The 21,868-nt window shown below is 39.2% G+C and overlaps 1 protein-coding gene across 1 annotated transcript in view; it reads right to left on the reverse strand.

Annotated features, from left to right (window-relative positions):
* LOC125345229 (dynein regulatory complex subunit 6-like) overlaps positions 1-21,868 on the reverse strand; it is a 121,186-nt gene that overhangs the window by 7,929 nt on the left and 91,389 nt on the right. The window contains 2 exon segments of the mRNA XM_048337447.1: positions 14,826-14,885; positions 14,888-14,914. Coding sequence (XP_048193404.1) covers positions 14,826-14,885; positions 14,888-14,914 — 87 coding nt within the window.

Genomic DNA, 21,868 nt, shown 5'->3' on the forward strand with positions numbered 1-21,868 from the left:
TAACAAATCTTGAGAGCTGAAGCCAGAACTTTTCCTCTTATAATTCATATTTTTATTTAGAGATGTTTAAGCCATAGTAAGTAGTTAAGTCTGCAGGCATGTCCCCACATAATCACTTATGAAATCCCATCTTTCCCCCAACAGATAAAATAATACACATTTCCAGTGCCAGAATTGCAGAATCACTCCTATATCAAGGCCACTGCTTCTCTCTTGTGGGAAAATGCTTCATTAAGCATCTTCCAGGCCAGTCTTTTACAGTGAAAACAGGGAGAAAATGAAAAACTTATCAAGTTTGGCTCCCTCCAATGTACCAGCCAACTTTGCTGCTGGGTTAATAAAGTAAAATTTCACAACATTGAGTAAAATATTTCTTGTGTATCCCAAGCTGAGTCATATGGTGGGAGATTAAATGACTACTCCCAACATTGGTTATGTAGAGGAGACTGAATTTCACTCGCATTTGCTGATCATCACAAGAATGTACTTCTGATTTAAACTACCTTGACAGATGGCCACTCCTAATCCTGAGAAAACTGACCATATGCATGACAGCATCTCTTGACTCTTTGCCTCCTTGAGGCAACGTTGTTTTTTCTTCTTTTATTTTTTGATACTTCTGGGAAAATACTGTGCTCTCAGGAATCAATTTCTTCAAGGAAGACTGTTTTCGGTTGCCTCAAATGCTAACACTGCATGCCACAATTTAACTTAAAAGCTAAATGCAAAGTTCTAGTTTCTTGGATTTCACAAGTCCATGAGATATAAAAGTACACTCTACCAAACATGGCCTTGCTCCCGTCAGGCATCAGAGCAGGTGGGAGTGGTCATGGGTTGGGCACCGAAATCAAACTATGGAGAGCCTGAGGGACAGGTCCAGCTGGAAAACGTTTGCATTTCCACTCTCCCTGCCCAGAGGCCTTCCAGGCTAAGTATGGCTGAGCTGAAGCCCAGCCTCAGAGATGCACCCTACTTTTCAGTAGGAAAAGAGTTCCCAAAGGAAAAGGAGAAAAGTCAAGGCCCAGGGCAAATAGCTTCAAAGATTCTCAGTAACTTTTTTTTTTCAGAATGATATGTGGTGATTTGGGGAGAAGTTTGGGCTTCAAGTCAGCTCAAATGTGGATTATAATTCTTCCATGCAGCAGAAATATATTCCAAATCCCCCACTGCTCTCCATTTTTTATGTTTTTCACATTCTACTTGTATTATAGATATTTATGTGACTTTTGTCTCTTGCATTGTAGCTTTTTGAGGGCAGAATCCATGCCTTAATTTATCTTTGTAGCCGCAGTCCCTGGCCTGCAGATTAGTTTGAGATAGGTGTCCAAAGGGACTGGGAAATGCTGCTTAGCCGATGGTCCTCAGAATGCAGAGTCCAGGCCTTCTACCCTTCAGTAACTGTCAGAGGCAGTGTAAAGCATCATTTATGAGCAAGATCTTGGAGGATGTGGGCCTGAGCTCAAGGGTTGCCACTAGAAGTTTTGCATTTTTGGACAAGTTATCCAAACTTACTTCACAGAGTTGCTTGTGAATATTGAATGATATAATATGAACAAGCAATTAGTACCTAGCACATAGGAAGCAGTTATTAAAGAACAGTGAATACTATATTCTCTGTAATCAGCTCCTCTATGGCTGTGATTGCCACATTTTAAAAATCATAAACACCATAGTAAAAGCATCTTGAGCAGACATATTCAACAAATGTCTGTTAATCTTACAAGGTATGTAGATCTACAACTGCTTAAATATATTATGTATTATAGACACATTAAAACAAGCAAAGTGTATGACAGTAAAAACAAGCCCAAATAAAAGTATTAAAAATTCTGACATTTTCCTGCCACACCAAAACAGACTGTCTTGCTCACTTGCCAGAGTAAATGCTGCCTCTGGAGGCACCTACCCAACAACAGACACCTTTGGTTGTCAGTTAATAATGATGAGTTGCTGTCTGTACCAGCTCTCAACAGTTGGTAAAAAAAAACAAGGGAATTTTTCTTGTTGTTGATTGTGGGGATCTTACTCTAAGGCCTGAGCACTCCCTGAGCTCTTTTGCTCAAGGCTAGCACTCTACTACTTGAGCCACAGTGCCACTTCTAGTGTTATGGTGGTTAATTGGAAATAAGTGTCTCACAGACTTTTCTTCCCCCGGCTGGGCTGGCTTCACACCATGATTCTCAGATCTCAGATACTCAGATAAGATTACAGGCATGAGACAACCGTGCTTAGTTAGGATCTATTTTTTAAATATGGAATGTGACAGGTGCATAAAAAGAGATAACTAAGGGGGAAGGATTGACAAACAGAGGATATGAAGTGACAGAGAATGTATATTGGGAAAATTAGAAGGAATACAGAACATAACCAAACAAAAATATTTTAAATTGTATTTGGTGATTAAAATTTGTTGAAAAAGTTCCCAAACAGTTTAAGTTTTTATATTTCATCTTTACAATAAAAAAATGAGCCACAATTGAATAAAGGGCAATCAAGTAATTTTTCTGGTAGTTTACGATATAATTTATTAATTACAATATAATTATTCCTAAACTATTTCTGTAAGATTAACCAAAAAAAAATTACCTGGCATTCCTACATAGGCCTCTAGGAGAGAAGAAATGCAGAGAAATGTTAAATGTTAAGCAGAGAAATGAAAGAGTTGATGGGTTTCTATTTGCATGGCTACCCAGCCAACTACTTATGCTTTCTGCAAGAAAATAGCAACTCAGAATTTTTACTCTTAGATTTCTAAGAAACAGTAAGTTCATGAACCATCCATCAGTACTGCTTTGATTTCTCTTTTGGGACATATAAAATAAGAGATAACTTAATTAGGAGAAGTTACCACCTTGGCAGAAAAAATCATATGACTTAGAATCTGAAGTTCTGTCTGTGACCTTGAGCATGTCATTTAGCTTTGTATTTGTTCATCTGTAAGAGAACAAACATTTCTACATATCTCATGAACTTATTGGGAGGTAGAAAACATGTGTATTTTCTAAAAGCACCTGGCAGAAATAATGCCTGGGTTTTGTCTGGCAATACTGATCCAGAAGAATCCTGGAACAACTCTGTCTACTATGTAAAACCTGGAAGCAATGCTTTCAAGGTGATGTGGTCTTTAAGGTGAAAAACTAGAGTGAACAACACCCAGTTGGAATGGATAGATATGATTATTAGAAAGCCTAACAGACAACTACAGGGACTCTGAGATCTACCACACACATTTAGTTTATGTCAGGCTAGTCACAATGAGCAAACCCCAGCTATGCCACTTAAAAGGAAACCAAAAAACAGATTTACCACTTGGGTTTAAAGCAAAAGAAGTGGAAACTCATGCTATTAGTTGGAAAGAAGAAATCTGATATTTATTTTCCCTGCCTTTTTATTTTTGCCTGCAGACAATCTAACAGGTTTTGCTTAACTTTTGGCAAGTTTCATCTCACATAGAATAAACTAATGTCCCAGGGGTAGCCTAGGGGATAAGAGAGGCCTCCTAAGTATTCTCCTCCCTCTAATGCATTCTCATACAGTTCTTCTTTGTGGAAGGTCAACATGAAAATAACAGATGTGCATGTTCCTTTAGCAAGCCCAGCAGAACTTCAGTTGTCTGACAGTGGTTCTCCCCTGTGGGGATGGACAAGATGCCAGATTTGTGTGGGGAGTTCTCAGTTTCAGCTGTTTTCTTAGCTAAGGAAACATGGTACCCATGAGTCTAGAATCCCTTGAATTCTTACAGACTATGGGAATCTGACAAGCTGTCAAATCCCACATTCTCTGAGGTCTAGCAAGTTTCTAATTCTTTCTTTAATATCAAAATATATTTTGCAAGTTTCTAACTCTGTTGAACTGCCTGTGCAATGGGAAACACATTTGTGTCAATAATAACACAAAATAGTCAGTTTACTTCATTTGCTCATGATTGGTAAGAAGAACTAATGCCACAGTGTCTTGGCAGGAGCTTATTGGAAACTTCCAGTTGATCCCAGATGCACTGGGACTCCTGGGTGTGTGTGGTTCTACTATACAATTCATTGAGGAGACCAGTTCTTCTCATGGATAGCCATAATACCATTGGATGCTGTTATTAAGCCCCCAATTGTTCCAGGTTTTTGTGGAGGTTGGCTTTTTCAATAAAGTACCACATGATTATTCCTTTAATTCTACCAGGGGAATTATTACTTTGTTCCTCAGACCTTGGAAAACATTTCAAAGACTGAGACCAGCTGGGATCATTGTCATTTTCTTTAGTCAATTATTTTAGTCAATTATTTCCCAATACTGAACCTTCAGCACAAGATGACAATAAAGACTTTCCTTAGCAGTATGGCCAAGAAATACAAGGGCCAAATGTTTGAATGCCCTCTGTCCTCATCCAATTGAGTTCAGAGCATCTGCTGCCCCCAAAGGTTAGCACAGAGGGCCATGTTTGAAAGGAATCCTCTGTTTGTTGTGTCCCCTGCAAGTCATGAACATAACGCTATTCCTGAAGGAGAGGTAGAATTATTGAAACCTTGTGCTTTGATAATTCCTGAGTGACTTAATCATAGAAACTAAACAGAAATCAATACTGACTTTTTAAAATTCTTGCTGCATGGAGCCAACATATTTAATCTGTCTTTGGCATTACGAATCAGTATGTGTCAACATCCAGTGAAATCAATTTTGGCAGCATTTATCATCTGTTAACAATGATTGGTAAGAACATTACATAATCAACATTTTATAACAACTTGGAAAGTTCAGTGGTTCAAAGATTTTAAGATCATAAAAGAACCACAGGAAGCAAATCAGCTTTTAGTGTCAGGACCCATGTCATCAATCCAGGATGTCCATGTCATCAAAACAGGACGGCTGTAGTCCATTCTGGGGGAAGAAGACTGCTAATTGTTAGCATTCCCCTCCCCCCCCCCCCCCCCGCCTTAGATCCTCAGCTCCTCCCATTAGCCCCCAAATCCACCTACACCTAAACTCCCTGCCTTACAACTAGCCACTCCCACTCACCATTAAGACATACCTACTTCCTCTTTAGCCCCAGAGAGAAGCTGCTACCTGGATAAGGTGAAGATGGCATGTTGTTCCCTCTCCCGTGGGAGATATGGACCCACTAATAAGCTTCCTTATAAACATGTTTCTCCTGTCCATGACTCTCTCCACATGGTCCCCTGGGATGGCTGGGACATATCCTTTCACTAATGAGGTGTGGAGTACTCCAGACCTTCCAGCCTGAGTATCTGTGTAAATGCTCCATGCTAGTTCTAACTGTTTCCATTTTCCAACATGGATAGTCCAAGGTAAAGGACTGGGCACTGAGTTCCCAGCTCAGATTTTCTCTAAAATGGACTGTCATCTGTAGAACCACTTGACTTGCTGGACAATCCTAGATTATCCTGGATGGCATTCTGCTGATCTCTGGATTATGGTTCATTTCACTATGTGTCCCACATAGCTGCTCTTCCAGTTTCATTTCTTCAGCCCTCCTATATACCTATCTAAATTCAGACAAATCTGCTAAACTAATGGTCAAATAAGGAAGAGAAGCAAAAATATATAATTAGAGAGAATGGCTAACAGGCTTATACATGATTCACGACTAAAGGAAAGAAGAACAATTGTCTAAGCAGTTATGGCAAGATGGAGAATCTCAGAAAGAAGAGGATCTAAGGGACAATGAAGGAAGTAGAGGCTGTAGCTTCTCCACTACTGCTAATGCTCCATCAGCAGAAACTAGCAGGTACCTCTGAGGTGATGGCACAACAAGGCATCTCAGGGGTGGAGAACATCTAACCCATGGGTCAGATGAGGTCCATGGAATCATTTGGTACAGCACAGACATGCTTCTATCTTCCTTGACTGACAATTTCATATGGGCACGCATGATATTACAAATATCCAAATGTCCTGTGGCAAGTAAAAGCCCCTACCCCTACTAGATACATCTTTAAAAAGCTGGGGTATGGGCTTGGAATGTGGCCTAGTGGCAATAGTGCTTGCCTCCTTGTATACAAGAAGCCCTGGGTTCAATTCCCCAGCACCACATATATAGAAAATGGCCAGAAGTGGCGCTGTGGCTCAAGTGGCAGAGTGCTAGCCTTGAGCAAAAAGAAGCCAGGGACAGTGCTCAGGCCCTGAGTCCAAGGCCCAGCACTGGCCAAAAAAAAAAAAAAAAGCTGGAGTAGTAACTCAGAGGTAGAGCAAATATTCAGCCTCCAGGACTAAAAACAATGTTTTCAGTTCAGTTACTGAATAAGGTATCACCTTTCCACAAAATTAACTAGTTTGAAATAAGACAGTCTGAGCATGATCTTATTTAGAAGCATGATATAACCTAACTAAGTTCTTTTCAACTTAGCAATGACATATATATAGATATAGATAAATATTTCTCATATAGAAAATATTTCTTCTCTTGTTGTATATGACCAAAGCCCCTGAATTCTGAGATAGCCATAGACCCCTCTTATTAAAAACAGCCCACCAACCCTGTAGTGAAGATAAAGTCATAGATGAAGTGTTCTCCCACGGGGTGACAGCTCTCTTCTTGGCTCCTGTGCCTTTCCTATCACTGACGTCATTCACTTCTGAGCTCTCAAGATTGGATTTGGAGCTGCCCTCAGATAAGTCATCCCTTTAGAAGGCTACGGATTCAGTCAGTATCCATGGATCCACGGGAGTGTTCCAGACTTCTAGTTTCCATTTTATCATATAGAGAGCTTGGAACTTATCAGTCCATCCTCCAAACGAGAAAAAGGCTAAACAAACTAAAAGTAAACACTCTTCCTAGATCTGTTGGATGACTGAGGTCACAGGGCAAACTACATCCCTGAAAACTGGAGAAACAGGAGAAGATGGACAGGATTTAGGAAAAGACCCAGTCCCAGCTGGGACAGTGACAGCTGGAATGCTTAAGGGTAATTAACTAGCTGCTGGAGACTGAGAATAGATGGTTTTGAAAAAAAACCAAAAAGCTCCTAACCACCCAGATTTAAATGGGTTCCCATGTTTTCAGGAGTTATACCTCCTTGGAGGTTACTCTCCAAGTTCTCAGGGTAAAGATCAAAGGAAAACCATTTCTAAGAAATCCGTGCTTCCAAGAAGGGAGAAAATACTATTTAAAAATATGCCAAAAATATCTTTTCTCAGTAACAAAGGCTTTCTTCAAGGAAAACATTTACCAGCCAATCAATGAACACCAGTCATTCTAATCTGGGCACCGCCTTCCTGTTTTACAAGGAGTAAGTGTGGGGGTGAGAAATGTTTATTAAAATTACATTCTTGTACTACAGGCCCACTAAAAGACTGAGTCGTAAGCATAATTAATCATAAAATGAGTCACTGCCCATACACTTCAACACCACACAAACAAGGATCCTCAACAAAAGGATTTGAAACCACACAAAATATGGCCTCAACCTATATGGAATTAAACTAGAAATCAATAAAAGAAGGAGTCCTGGAAAAAATCCAAAATATTTGCAGATTAAACAGCACTCTTCTAAATGAATGACACCCAGGTCAACACAGTTCCCAATAGAAATTTTTAAACATTTTTGAACTCAGTGAAAATAAGTTCAAAATGTGTGATACACACTGAAAAGTGATGCTGAGAGTGAAATGTATAGCACTGGATGAATGAATATATCAGACAAAAAAAATGACCTAAAGCCAATCATTTAAAGTTCCACTTTAGGAAACTGGAAATAAAAAGCACTAGTCAAATTCAAACTAAGAAGAAGAAAAAAAGTAAGAATACAGAGTAGAAATCAGTGAAGGTTTAAACAGGAAAGAAGAGAGCAATAAACCAATTCAAATGCTGGTTCTTTGAAATAAATGACAGTAAAACTGATTAAGAATCAAGTAAAAAAGTAAAAAAAAATTAAGTAAAAAAAGAGAAGAAGACATGAAGAGAAGGAGGGAAGGAAGTAGGAAGGGTAAGAGGGAGGATGAATGGATACAAAGCACTAAATACCAGAAATGCAAGCAAGACTGCACACTAATTACATACACATTCAAAGATTAAGTAAGAAACATTATGAACAATAGTATGTCCAAAAATTGGATAACTTTAACTGACAAAATAGACTTATTCATTGAGATATAAAATCCACCAAGCCTAGCACAAAAATAAATAATCAGAATAGGCCTATATTTATGAAATTGAATTAATGATTTAATAAACTCCTATTACAGGGAGCACTATGTTCAAATGGCTTCACTGAACTCTACCCAGTGTCTGAGAAAGAAATGATACTGATGTTCTATGGTCTGTTCTGGAAAATAGAAGTAGAGAAAATACTTCCTAATTCATTCTCAAAGGCCAACATTATTCTAATACCCAAAGCACACAAAAACACCAAGAAAGGCAAATCACCTTGAGAGATCAAATAAAATCCAGCAATATGTAAAAAAAAAATCATACACCTTACTCAAGACTGATTTATTTTAGATATGAAATGCTGATACACAATTCAGAAATTAATGTTAGCTATCACATTGCCAGCTAAAGAGGATAAACCATGGGATAATATCAATAAATACAGAAAAGGTATTTGGCAAAATCCAGTACCTAGTCATGGCTTAAAAACTATATCTTTCAGCAAATTTCTCTCTATGCATAAAGAGAAATTTCTTTAATTTTATAATCTACCAAATTGTGCAGCAAATCTCAGACTAAATGGTGAAAAACCAGGTGCTTTTCCTCTAAGATGAGTAAAAAGGTATTGATATTCCCTCTCTGCATTCCTATTTGACACGATGAATGCCTTAAAAGAAGAAAAAAAGGCACAATAATTGGAAAGAGAGAAATAAAGCTATCTCTGTTTATAAATAAAATGATCACTTATGTTGAAAATTCAGAAGAATAATAAAACTTCCAGCAACTAATAGATAATTAAACCGTAGTGCAAGCTATCAGATGGAAGTAAGAGAATGTTCCATCTGCCCATTTGGACCCTATGATCAATTCTAGAAAATAGATTCAACATTCATTCAGTCTTATACAAGAGGAAGATGGGAGGGGTGTCTGGGAGGCTGCATTCTAGACCTGAGAAAGTGATAGAGAAACATGTCTCAGGTTGAATAAAGACAGGGCAGAAGAAATAAAAAACAACCCTCTTGTTTCTAGGGCCCTGGCATGGATGTAAGTTACCAGAGGTACAGTGCTGATTAAATGCCAAAGTAAGCACATCTGTGTGCTAGATAATCTACTAAATTAGTGGACACAGGGAAGTGTTTCAAACTACAGTTCCTATGAGAAAAGTTTTCTTTTTCCTTGGCTTATTCTCATACTATTCTCTAGAAGACTAGCAATTTATAGCATGGTATAAATTTTTAAATGCCTTTACAGAAATTTAATTAGTCCATCATAACTTAGGTGTATCTACAAAACTCATTAAAATTGTTTACTTTTAATTTTCTAATATATTTTGGCTTCTTTGTTTCGATAGCAATAGGAAATACTCATGCACTCTCACTCTGTGTCATAGACCAGGCTACTTAGATGATTTAATACTCACACAAAGACTATTTTTATATTAGCTTCATTTTTCTTACAAGTAGGGAATGTAATGCCCAGAGAAACATAATTTTGGTCTGCCAAAGTTAGAAAGTTCTGTCTAACTCTGTAGCAGATGTTGGCAAACTACAGCCTGTGGGGTAAATTTGGTCTGTCGATTATTTTTGTATGACCCACATGCTAAAGATAGGTTTCAGATAAAGAAATCTGAAATTCAAATTTCATTGTTCAGGATAAGTAGAGTTTTATTAGTGCACTGCCATTCTTATTGTTTATGCATTGCCCTTAGCCGCTTCAAACTATAATCACAAAGTTGAGTTGGGACAGACAATATGGCCCTTCACAGAAAATCTTTTCCAAAAGGTCACGAGAAAAGCTGACCTTTACAGGAGCTGGGAATATGGCCTAGTGGCAAGATTGCTTGCCTCATATGCATGAAGCCCTGGGTTTAATTCCTCGGCACCCCATATATAGAAAAGGCCAGAAGTGGTGCTGTGGCTCAAGTGGAAGAGTGCTAGCCTTGAGCAAAAAGAAGCCAGGGACAGTGCTTAGGCTTTGAGTTTAAGCTCCAGGACTGGCAAAAAAAAAAAAAAAAGGAAGGAAGGAAGGGAAGAAGGAAGGAAAGAAGAAAAGCTGACTCCTGCTCTAGGGTGCTAGTTCCTATCTGCTCCCCTTTTGTAGTCATTTGGACTACTGAGAAGCTGGATGGATTACTTAACTTCATGTGGTTGGCTAAGAGACAGAATCAGTATAAAATCTAAGACTTCTGACAGCTAGACCCCCACTCTCCATATTATTACTTTTATTCTAAGAGACCAAATATGTATATTTAGAAACCTTGTCATTGAAGTAATCTGTTTTTAAAATTAAACTATAAAAAAAATAAATTTCTTAACAAATTACTATTATTTGCATTGAATACTGATCATCATTTATCAGTTTTAGTCTAAATTTCTAGGCTAAAGACATGATTATTATCTTTGTTTACCTTTTTTTTTTGCCAGTCTTGGGGCTTGAACTCAGGGCCTGAGCACTGTCCCTGAGCTTTTTATTTTTATTTTTTCTCAAGTCTAGCACTCTACCACCACTTGAACCACAGCACCACTTTTGGCTTTTTCTGTTTATATGGTGCAGAAGAATCAAACCCAGGGCTTCATGCATGCTAGGCAAGCATTCTGCCACTACAACACATTCCCAGCCCATGGTATTATCTTATACACATCTTTGTACACAATTTGAGTTTAAAAACACATATACATATTGATATATTTAATGAATATGTATGTATGCATGTATGTAAAATAACATGTAATATTTATAGGGTGATATATAAAAATGTGAATATGTTGAATGTATATACATATACTAGACAAACGGTTGTATATATGCCTATCACATTTAACTTACACATGTAGGTTTACATTTATTTCACACACATTTATTGTCGCATATACACATGTCACTTTTGGGGGGGATCATAATGCAACCTGATTTTCCACTGCTAATGCCCTTTCTTAGTCAGCTAGTGCAACTTATCAGCACCCAAGTAATCAGAAAGTTTTACTTAGATGCAAGACTTGCACTCACAGATCAGCTATGTAAAGAAACTCTACTTTATGTGTGGATATTATGTTGATATCTATAGCACACTTCTGTCTCAAAAATGAGAACTGAAAATGAATATTAGATTGAACATAAAAAGTAATATTAGTAAATACTTGGATTTATTCCATTGGTTGTCTCAAAACAATTTAAGACAAATACCTGTCAACTTACCTCCTATCTAAATCCATTCCTTTGCCAGACCTGACACTTCGTGATTTAAATAAATAGACTAAATTCCCAAGAAAAGGTTTCTTAAAGGTTTCTTAAGAGATTTCCCATTATTGCTCTATCAAACGTCTCTTCCAAACTGTTTTTCAAGGCTACCAACTAATTTCCATTCAAAATAATCATTGAACATCTAATATTTTTGGAAAAGAAAAATGAAAGCTGAAGAAAGTAATTAAAGCCAGATTCTAACAGTCAATGCATCTAAGCCTCCAGACACATGTCCGCGTGTGCCGTGGCTTCCAGTAAAACCCTACAATGAGGTAATTTTTTATTATTATCTTTATTACTATTGCAAAATCCAACCACAGTAAAAAAAAACCTCTTTATTTTTCTCATTAAATGAATTAAGTATATTATAAGCTTTTAATGTCTTATGCCAAAAGGCAGTTCTCTCGTGTGGGTTACCTTTTATAAAAACTGAGAGAGAACTCTGATAAATTCTAGATAATCTAAACATCTCAATTTAATCACCTTATTTTGCTCCCTTCTGCTCTCTTTTGTAAATCCAGATAGGGAATTGTGAAAATGGCAGAGGTCACTTTCTCCTCCCTACTTTTTTCTCCTTTGTGGGACTTAAATGAACTGGAAGAGGCAAGGAGAAAAATATCACCTCATGGCAAGTGTGAGGCTTGGAGGAAGCAAAGCCAACACACACACATGCACACACACACACACACACACACACTTTTGAAAAGCAGGGAAGAGGAAACAAAAAGGATGAGAGATGATAAGAAAGAAATATTCTTTTTCATGAGTATGAATACAACAGCTGATCTTCTGCAACTAACAATGAACTATGTCCAAGCTCCTTTTTTATATTTTTATCAGCATCAATTAGTTGTCTACCAGAATTTTTGACATGTCTGCATGTGTCTACCATGTACCTTGATTGGACTCTCCTCCTATGTCATTCTCCCTCAGCCCCTCCCCACTCCACTTCTATAGCACCAGCATCACTGTTCCATTTTCACACATGCACATGGAATGCTTTGATCCTATTTACCACCATTCACCCTCTCTATTTGTCTTCTCCTCTCCTACCAGTACCCATACCCCAGACAGGGCCTGTCTTCAGATCCTGACATTACTTATTTTTTCAGTGTATTGGTGACTGTTCAAAGGATTATCACTGTGCAAATACAGTATTTTAATCGAGTTATTCCCCTCAGTTACTCCATGCCCCCCTTAAAATATCTCTCTTAGATCACTGAAAATAAACATAGTGATTTTTAAGTTTAAAGCTTAAAAAAAAGATATGTCAGAGAAGGGTGCCAGTGCCACACACTGGTAATCCTAGCTACTCAGAAGAGAGAGATATGAGGATTGTGGCCAGCCCAGGCAGATCAATTCAAAAGACATTCTTATCTCTAACCAGCAAGAAGCCAGAAGTAGAGGTGTGCTCCAAGTGGTAGAGTGCTAGTATAAAGGCTAACCTGAGAACCTGAGTAACTGAATATAAGTGTTAGTGTTAAAATTATTAGAGCTTCTAAACTCTGGTGATGTCTCTATGATAGAGGGCTGCACTCTCACCCGTGGGACTAGTTTCTTGTAGTCTGACACTTAAAAATATAGGGAGCCCTTCTTCCCCTCTGTACCTAGGTAGCAACCATGGTAACGGACAGTAAAAAATGATCATATTCATAGACTATACAAATAACCATAATAGTAGTAGAAATGCCATGGTAACTCTTGGGTTGGTTTACTTATGATTGAGTACTGGATTTTACCTGCTCAGCTTGCTTAGTGGTAATGGGAAAACATGGTAGCAATTGTTAAAATAAAGTTGGTACAAGGTCAGCCTGACTGCAGAATTCTGCTTCTGTAAACGGCTTGCTTAACCCATTTGTGATTTGCTCTACCCCCTGCATTAACCCTCTGCGTCAGTGCTACAGGACCACTTGCTGTGAGTTCCTGATACCAAGGCCAGTTCCCTTTATCAAAGCCAAAACAGATAAGTGAAAGGGTAGATAGCCAATAGAAATGGGGCAAGACTTGCTTGCTAAATGGCATCCAATCAAGTATCTGCCAAGTTGGAAATAGCACACCCCTGTTGATCACAATAAAAATCCTGCCTATCTGAGGGTCATGGCTCTCAATGCAAATCCTCTGAGTCGGGGGACGGTGATGGTTGAGAGTCCAGGCTTAAGCTTGCCATAAAGACTCTCATGCATTTGCATGGGAATTGGCTCCTTGGTGGTCTTTTGGGACCCAGAATCTGGGCATAACACGAGTTATGAGCAAAACAGCTAAGCCAAGAGCAGAAGGTGCATAGTTCAAGATACTCCAGAACTCAGCTGTAAAACCAGATAGTTAAAATATGTATAAATGCTTCCACTTAATATAAAGGGGCATCTAAAAAGTAAATTTTAAGCTTCTCTGAGTCAAAAATAGATGCCTAGAACTCATCTTTTTCCTTTGGTTAAAGGTTTGTGGAAATGCATGTTTAACTTTTAATTACAGTAGACAAGTCATAGTTTACCCTGGAAGAATCTCTTAATAAGTTATATCCATCTAAATGTTTATCATAATTTCTATTATAGAGTTATAATCTTGTCCAATATAAAAGCTTCTAATTCTTTCTAGGGGCTCTGAAGCAGAATACTTTTATTTTGCTTTTTAACTCTTCATACTAGTAGGTAGATTCCTTAGAATCCTATTAGCACCTTAGTCCTCACAGAGTAATGCTGGGGAAGAGAGTTGACATTGTTTACCACGCACCTTTTAAGAATAGTTCCTAATTGTGTTACACTTTCTTTTATGTATTATTGCATTGTCCTGATACAGTTGAGATATAGAAAAAACTATTTGAAGCTGGGTGCCAGTGGCTCACATCTGTAATCCTAGCTACTCAAGAGGCTGAGATCTGGAGGACTAGATTCAAACCAACCCCAGCAGAAAAGTCTGCAAAACTCTATCTCCAAAATAACCAGCAAAAAGCAGGGGCTTGAACTCAGGGGCTCAATGCTCTCCCATGGCTTCTTCAGCATTGAGCTTTACCACTTGAGCCACAGCTCCACTTACAGCTTTTTTGTTGTTGTTGTTATAAATCGGAGATAAAGAGTCTCATAGACTTTTTCTCCAGGCTGGCTTTGAACCTCAACCCTGAGATCTCAGTTTCTGAGTTGCTAGCACCCAGCACCCACCAGCATCCTGCTAGATTATATAACTAACACTTTCATTCTACACTATGCTTTCTTTATACAAAATGGGATTTTCCCACATGGCTGCTCATCGCTCTCCAAGTCTCACATGAGTCTCACATGAGGAATCCTGAGAAGAAATAGGGGGTGCAGGGAAAAGGAGGGAAGGGAATCTTCTTGATCACTTCAAGTACTGGAGATTTGACGGGAAAGTTCACTGGCGCTCAAACACTACTCATACTTGTTCAGTTTCTCATCCACTTTGGTCTACTGTGACTTACAAAGTTTATTCGATTCGTACTTAATTCATTAATAGGAGACTTTAATCATCTTACCTGAATTCCCACATCAGTGATTTTATAACACGCAGATATGGAAAGCTCCTTCAGTCCATGTGCATGTGTTTGGAAAGTATTGACAAACCCTGAAAATGCAAAGAGCATTTCATGAATAATTTAGCACAGGTGGAACATTTCCAATCACTATGTGTGCAAACCAACAGCATAAAAATAAAGACAACCATGTATGCAAACTAAAAAAATAGCTTCTGTCTTATAACTTTTTGAAATTTAACAAAGCATAAAATCATGTTGGTTAGAAAAAAATCATTAAGTAAAAATTTCCTGTTGTCTCAAATGGCTTAAATAAAAGTGTTAAAGAATCTCAGAGCAGGGCTGGGAATATGGCCTAGTGGCAAGAGTGCTTGCCTCCAACACATGAAGCTCCCAGTTCGATTCCCCAGCACCACATATATGGAAAACGGCCAGAAGGGGCGCTGTGACTCAGGTGGCAGAGTGCGAGCCTTGAGCAGGAAGAAGCCAGGGACAGTGCTCAGGCCCTGAGTCCAAGGCCCAGGACTGGCCAAAAAAAAAAAAAAAAAAAAAAAAAAGAATCTCAGAGCAAAATACTCCTAAAGACGTTAGGTTGCTACCTATTTCCTGATCAATGCGGGCTGAATCACCTATACTTTGAAAACACTCCAAGTAGCTAATGTAAGGTCCATCCCTGAAGTCTTCATGCAGAGGCACCCACACCTCATTAAGTCTCTACCTAGTTACCTGGGTAACAAGCAGACCTGGAGGCAGTTACCTCCCCCCTCCCTGAGGTCACATTCTAATCCCTGCCCCTGCCCTAGATAAGGCAGGGCTGGGTGGAGGTCACCCCTTCTCTCCCTTCTTCCCTGCCATGCATCAGTTCAATAATAAACTTTTCTCTCCTGCCTGAATATTTCGTGGCATTCTCCCTTACCAGCTACCTACTTTGAAAACCTAACAGCTAATGCATGCATTTGTTAGTACGTTCTTTTTCCTATCCTAAAGATCTCAAATCTCTCATTCTTTTATTTCGTAATATTTTGAGGTGAAAGGGAATATTTATAGCTTAGTTGGACCTTTAATTAACTATCCTTCTCAGCCTTTTAAGTACTACAACTACAGGCATAAACCATTAGATATTGATTTTTTTCCTGGATGTACAGATTAGGTCCTTTCATTTAAAGAAGAAAGCCTAGAAAAGAAAAATAAATGCTTGATTATAGCTACTGTTTAAACAGTGATTTCTAATTTTGTTTAGAAGTCCTATATACTACCCCCAAATAAAATCTCTCTGTTGATTTGTTTGTTACTGTGACTGTGCCTTTTGCTAGGAACACATTGTTTTCGGCCTCGTTTCCAAATGAAGAATCATCAAGCCCTTGTAGAGCCATTGCATGTGGTCTGCATTCCAGATGTTGATGATATTTTATTCATTCTAGAAAAATTGGAAGAGTTTAGACATTCCCCAACAGGAGCCAAATTGTTTGAACAAAAATACCAAGAAACATAAAGTTTAACGCTTTGTCCTATATTTGATATGATTTATTGTTCTATGAGAAAACTGTCCAATGAAATTATCTCTGAAGTGTACATTTAAATTTGTGTAGACTAGTTACAGGTTTTCTAAGATTAGCTGCAAGTAAAATGTGCTTATTAGATATGACATGTGTCAGTCTAGATGCTCTTTACCACTTCACTAAAACATCCTAAAAATAAAGTATTAAAATGGTTACCCAATACCATTGTTCATAGAAAAATAGAAGTTCAAAATTAAATTGATCAATATAATAAGCTGCTAGATAAATACATAGTGAGGTGTTACAACTCATCTATTAGCATGACTACAGTTAAAAGGCTAAGCATTAAAAGGGGTTAATGAAGATGTGGACTAATTTTCATCCTCATACAGTGTTAGTAGCAACTATGGAAAATAGTCAAACAGTTCCTCAACAAGTGAAACACGGAGCAGGGAGCCAGGGGCTAATGCTTGTAATCTTTGCTATTTGGCAGGCAGATGCGGATTATGGTTCAAGGCCAGTCCAAGCTAAAAGATCCCCCCACCTGCATCTCAACAAATAATTGGGCAAGGTGGCATGTGCCTGCTATCCCAGCTATGTGAAAGGCTGAGGTCAGCAGGATCTCAGTTCCAGGTCAGGTCAAGACAGGCAAAATGTTCATGAGGCTCCATCTCAACAGAATAGGTGGGTGTGGCGGTATGTGCATTTCATCCTAGTTATAATGATAAAAGTAAATAATAGGGTCACAATGGAGACCAGCTTAGGCACAAAGCAAGAACCTTTCTCCAAAGTAACCAGGGAGCTGGGTACCAGTGGCTCACACCTGTAATCCTAGCTACCCAGGAGGTTGAGATCTGAGAATTGTGGTTCAAAGCCAGCCCAGGCAAGAAAGTCCATGAAACTCCAATAAAGCTGAAAGGTCGCTGTTGCTCCAGTAGTAGAGTGGTAGCCTTGAGCAAAATAAGCTCAGAGACAGCACCCAGGCCCTGAGTTCAAGCCCTAGGACTTCCTCCCTCTCTGCCGAAGCACCACCCCCTCCCCTGGGGCCAGCAACCTGCCCCCATCTCACAAAATAATAATAACCAGAGAAAATGAGCTGGTGATGGGGATTAAATGGTAGAATGCCTGTCTAGAAAGTGAGAAGCTGTGAGTTGAAACTCCAGTACTGCAATCTCCAAAAAACTGCACTAGCATATAACCCAGAAATTAGATATCTAACTCAAGACAAGTGAAAACATGTCCACACAAAATTTTGTATGTGAATGTTAACAACACCCAAATGTCTATCAACTGATGAAGGAGTAAGTAAACTGTGTTAGATCCATACCAGACTATTTAGCAATAAAATATAGTAACACAAGCTATTGTATGGAATAAGCCCAAAACAATTACCTCAAATAAAAGAAGTCAGGATTCAAAAGCCCATATATGGCAGGATTCCATCCCTTGTAAAGCCCAGGATAGGCAAATCCACCAAAACAGAAAATAATACATGGTTGTGTAGGGCAGACCTGGCTTTGGAATAGGGATGGGGTGGCTGCTAATGGGAAGGGTCTATTTGGGGGGAGATAAAAATATTCTGGAATTAGATTCTGGTTATGGTTACACAACTCTGGGTATATTTTAAAACATTAATTGTATATTTGAAATTAGTGCTTTTTTCTTGCTTGTTGTGAATGGATGTATATCGATTTGTTTTAATCATTGGAACTATTGGCCATAAAATTCCTCCTAAAGAGGAAGATATGGGGCTTGTAAGTTCATCGTTTGTTTTATTTAATACCTTGGGATGCATGCCTTAGAGGATAGTGACTAATGCTAAACTTTTACCTCTGTAAAAGATGAAAAGGATTGAGCAGAAAGACAGCAGGACAATATGGAGGAGAGGGGATAGCAGGGACTCTGTGGGGCAAAGGCAAACTGGTGTCCACTTCCAGGGAGACGGAGGCATCATTGCAACGTGGGTCCTACCTGGTCTTCAGAAGCCATCCAAACTTAAAAAAGTCTCTTGTAGGAGAGAGGTTTCTTTTCCCAAAGAGGCTGAACTTCATAACCAGGCAAAAGGAGTAAACAACTGAGTGTGGGAACTGGTGACATCAGCATCAGTGTAGGTTGGGTGAGAATCAGAGGATCTAGTAGACATCCCAGGACCCAAATGCTCCTCTATCATCCAAGAAACAGAGGAAGCTGCATCCAGGAATTCCTAAGCCAGTATCAGGTTCATTTGAAGAGAGTGTCAAGACACAGGTTCAAAAGAAAGCAGGGGGGCTGGGGATATAGCCTAGTGGCAAGAGTGCCTGCCTCGGATACACGAGGCCCTAGGTTCGATTCCCCAGCACCACATATACAGAAAACGGCAGAAGCGGCGCTGTGGCTCAAGTGGCAGAGTGCTAGCCTTGAGCGGGAAGAAGCCAGGGACAGTGCTCAGGCCCTGAGTCCAAGGCCCAGGACTGGCCAAAAAAAAAAAAAAAAGAAAGCAGGGACCAAGTGACAAGGACCTTGTGTATTATTCTACGAAAAAATGGACTTTTCCCTGCGCAACATAGACAGAGCTTTCCTGTCTAGGGAATGTGGATTGGTACACAGGAGCATAATGAGAAGAACTACATGGCAGGTGTGATTGCTTGCAGTAGGAATGAAGAGTTGGTGGTCTGGAAGAGACATTGAAAGAGGAAGAAGAATTTCTTGAAGGAAGCCTTAAAGATCCAGTATGTTCTTGACAAGGAAAAGAATGGGAACAGTGTTGTAAACTGAGGAAGTGGCATGGAGAGAGACTTCACTTGGGAAGTGTGAGTTGTTTGGGAAGTAATTCAGTTTGAGAGTCACTGGGGTGAGTGGGAGGGGAGACAGGACACTGCCAGGAACAGAAACATCCATACAAGACATGTGGGAGCAGAAAAGCCTTTAACAGTTTTCTTCCCAATTTTGCATCTGGAATTGTTTAGCTAATGTATATTGACACTAGCAATGAATGAGTGACCAAATGTTGGGGTGGTGTTTGTCTGCATGTGTGTTTGTGTGTTGTATACTTACTATGCAGCTGAGTCATACTACTTCTGGCATTAGAGTATCACCAACATAAATGTAATGTCCTCCCCTCCAACTCTGTATTTTGCAAATATTCAAATTTATAGAAAAATTAAAAAAGTCCCAGTAAAAACTTTTTAAAGGGGTAGAGGGTCAAAAAAGAATAATACAAAGGTGAATATGATTAAAACACATTACATTCATGTATGAAAATATCACAATTAAACCCCCTTGTATAACTATATGTGCTAATAAAAATATTCAACGAATGTCATAAAGAATACCTATACCTCTTACCAAAACCCACCAGTCACAATCATTTTACTATATTTTCGTAACTACTGCGCATATGAACATTTATATTTTATTCACGTGCTTATATGAATATAGTTTTATATTTCCACATATACATATGTAGCTACTTTTACATATTTGTATAGCAATTTCTCCAAACCTTTTGAAAATATATTTCAGAGAACATGATGCTTTATTCCCTAACTATTCTCTGTGCATCTAATCTTAGGAATAACAATGTTCCAGTATGTAATTCTATAGCATTATGTGTATATGGTATAACATATATGGCATTATGAAACCTGAAATGAGTACTAGTAACATCCTAATAGTTAACACAAAGTAAATAATTATTTTTCTTATACCCATAGACCACTTAGTTTGTGGAATGCATGTGGTTGCTGTGTCTTCTTAGCTTTTAGTTTTGTCTTTCAAGACATTGACTTTTGAAGAGCCCAGGCTAGTTACTGTGTGGAATTCATCATTCTCAAATCCCAAGTGGTATTTTTTTTATGTTTCCTGTTTTGGAGGCCCCACTTCCCTGGACCTTAGGCTTCATTTGTGTGTGTTCCGTGCATATGGGTGGTCTCTTGCAAGAGTATCATCAGACTAAGACATGCAGCTGCAATCATTCCCACTCAAGCTCAGAGCAGAGCTGAGAAAATGTGGGATTTGAAAAAGCCTGAAGTGTCTAGTTGAGAAGAAGAAAACAATGCCAGATTCACTTACTACTCACTCACTCATTGAACTATTTGGGTGCTTGTTAGGAACGAGGCTTTGTATTCAGCAGCCTCAAGATGAGCTGATCCAGCCTCTGCCCTGAGGAAGCCTATGATGTTGGAGGGAGGCAGAGAGAACAAATATTAAAATACACTGAGCTGGTGGCTTGCAGTGCAGGCCTATAGAAAACACAGCAGAAACAGGGGAGACCCTAAATTTTATAGAAATTCCAGAAAATCTTCTCACAGCTGAAACTGCAGAGATAAGAATTTGCTGGGTAGAAGATCAGGGAGAGGGTGTTTCAGACAGATGGAATCACTTGTCGAGGAGCAGAAGGCAGAGCAGTGTGTCTGTGGAGATGGGAGGCTCAGCTGTGTGTCACTGGAGCCACAGGGGAACAGTCCAGTGAGCTGGAAGTGAGGCTGCAGAGGGAAGCAGGGCTCCTGGGAAGAGTGAGGTCCCCCACCCACATCAGGTCATTTTGATTTTCTACTGGGAGCAGCGTGGAGCCCCTGAGAAATTCTGAAGAAGATGAGGACATGCTGGGAGTTGCACCCTGGAAGGTTCTACTTCATTAGAGTGGAGTGGTGGGTTAGGACTTTGGAAAGGAGAGGTGTAGAAGAGCAATGGCACTTGAAGAAGACATGGAGGTGGGAGGTGCAACAGAGAAAAGAGAATTCCACTGTAGCAAAGACAGTGACAATAGTCACATTGGCTTCTTTCTATTCTAGTACATTTGAAAGCAATCAACAGCTATTATTGCTACGAGGCTACTTGAGGACATCACAGGTAATAGGAAACTCTGCTGTACTGTAGCGGAGATAAGATACAGATCAACAGGCATTACTGATATTGCCTAGAAATGATCTAGACTGACAAGTGATTTCTGGTAGTTATAGACAGCATGGATGATGTTTATGATGGGAAAGAATTAAGCCATAAACATATACAGGCACAATTAACTATGCCACGGTTCTTTCCCTTTGCTATCAACATCAGAGATAGCATGCTTAGCATCTCCTTACCCAGGCACATAAGAAAGGCATAAGGCGCATTCAGGAAGAAGGCATTGCATGTCCAAAGGTCCTGAGTTAGGCAAGAATTTGTCTTGAGGAGCAAAAAAAAAGGAAGGGTGGTTGGAGGGAAGGAAGTGAGGAGCACTGGTATGAAATGACACTAGAGGGGTAAACAGAGATGTGTCTCACTAATGGGAAGTATTCTTTCACTTCCTGCTCCTCCTCTGAATTTCTTTGCTTCATTAGACCCTTGGTTATTGGCTCTGCTTCACCTTTGACTACATTGGCCTGGTTTTTGTACCACCATTGTGACCTTCCTTCTTTAGTCTCTGTCACAACCCTTCCCCCATCACTTAGTATTGGTGCTCCTATGTGTTTCTCCTGGGTGGACATTTCTCTTCAGTCCCATGTCTCCCTGAGGACCTTGGCCACAGTCAAACCTCTGTGCAACGGACTTCCCCACCCCCAAGCCTCTCATCTGAGTATCTTA

This window comes from Perognathus longimembris, chromosome 2, assembly GCF_023159225.1.
Source record: "Perognathus longimembris pacificus isolate PPM17 chromosome 2, ASM2315922v1, whole genome shotgun sequence".
In the NCBI taxonomy this organism is placed as follows: Eukaryota; Metazoa; Chordata; class Mammalia; order Rodentia; family Heteromyidae; genus Perognathus; species Perognathus longimembris.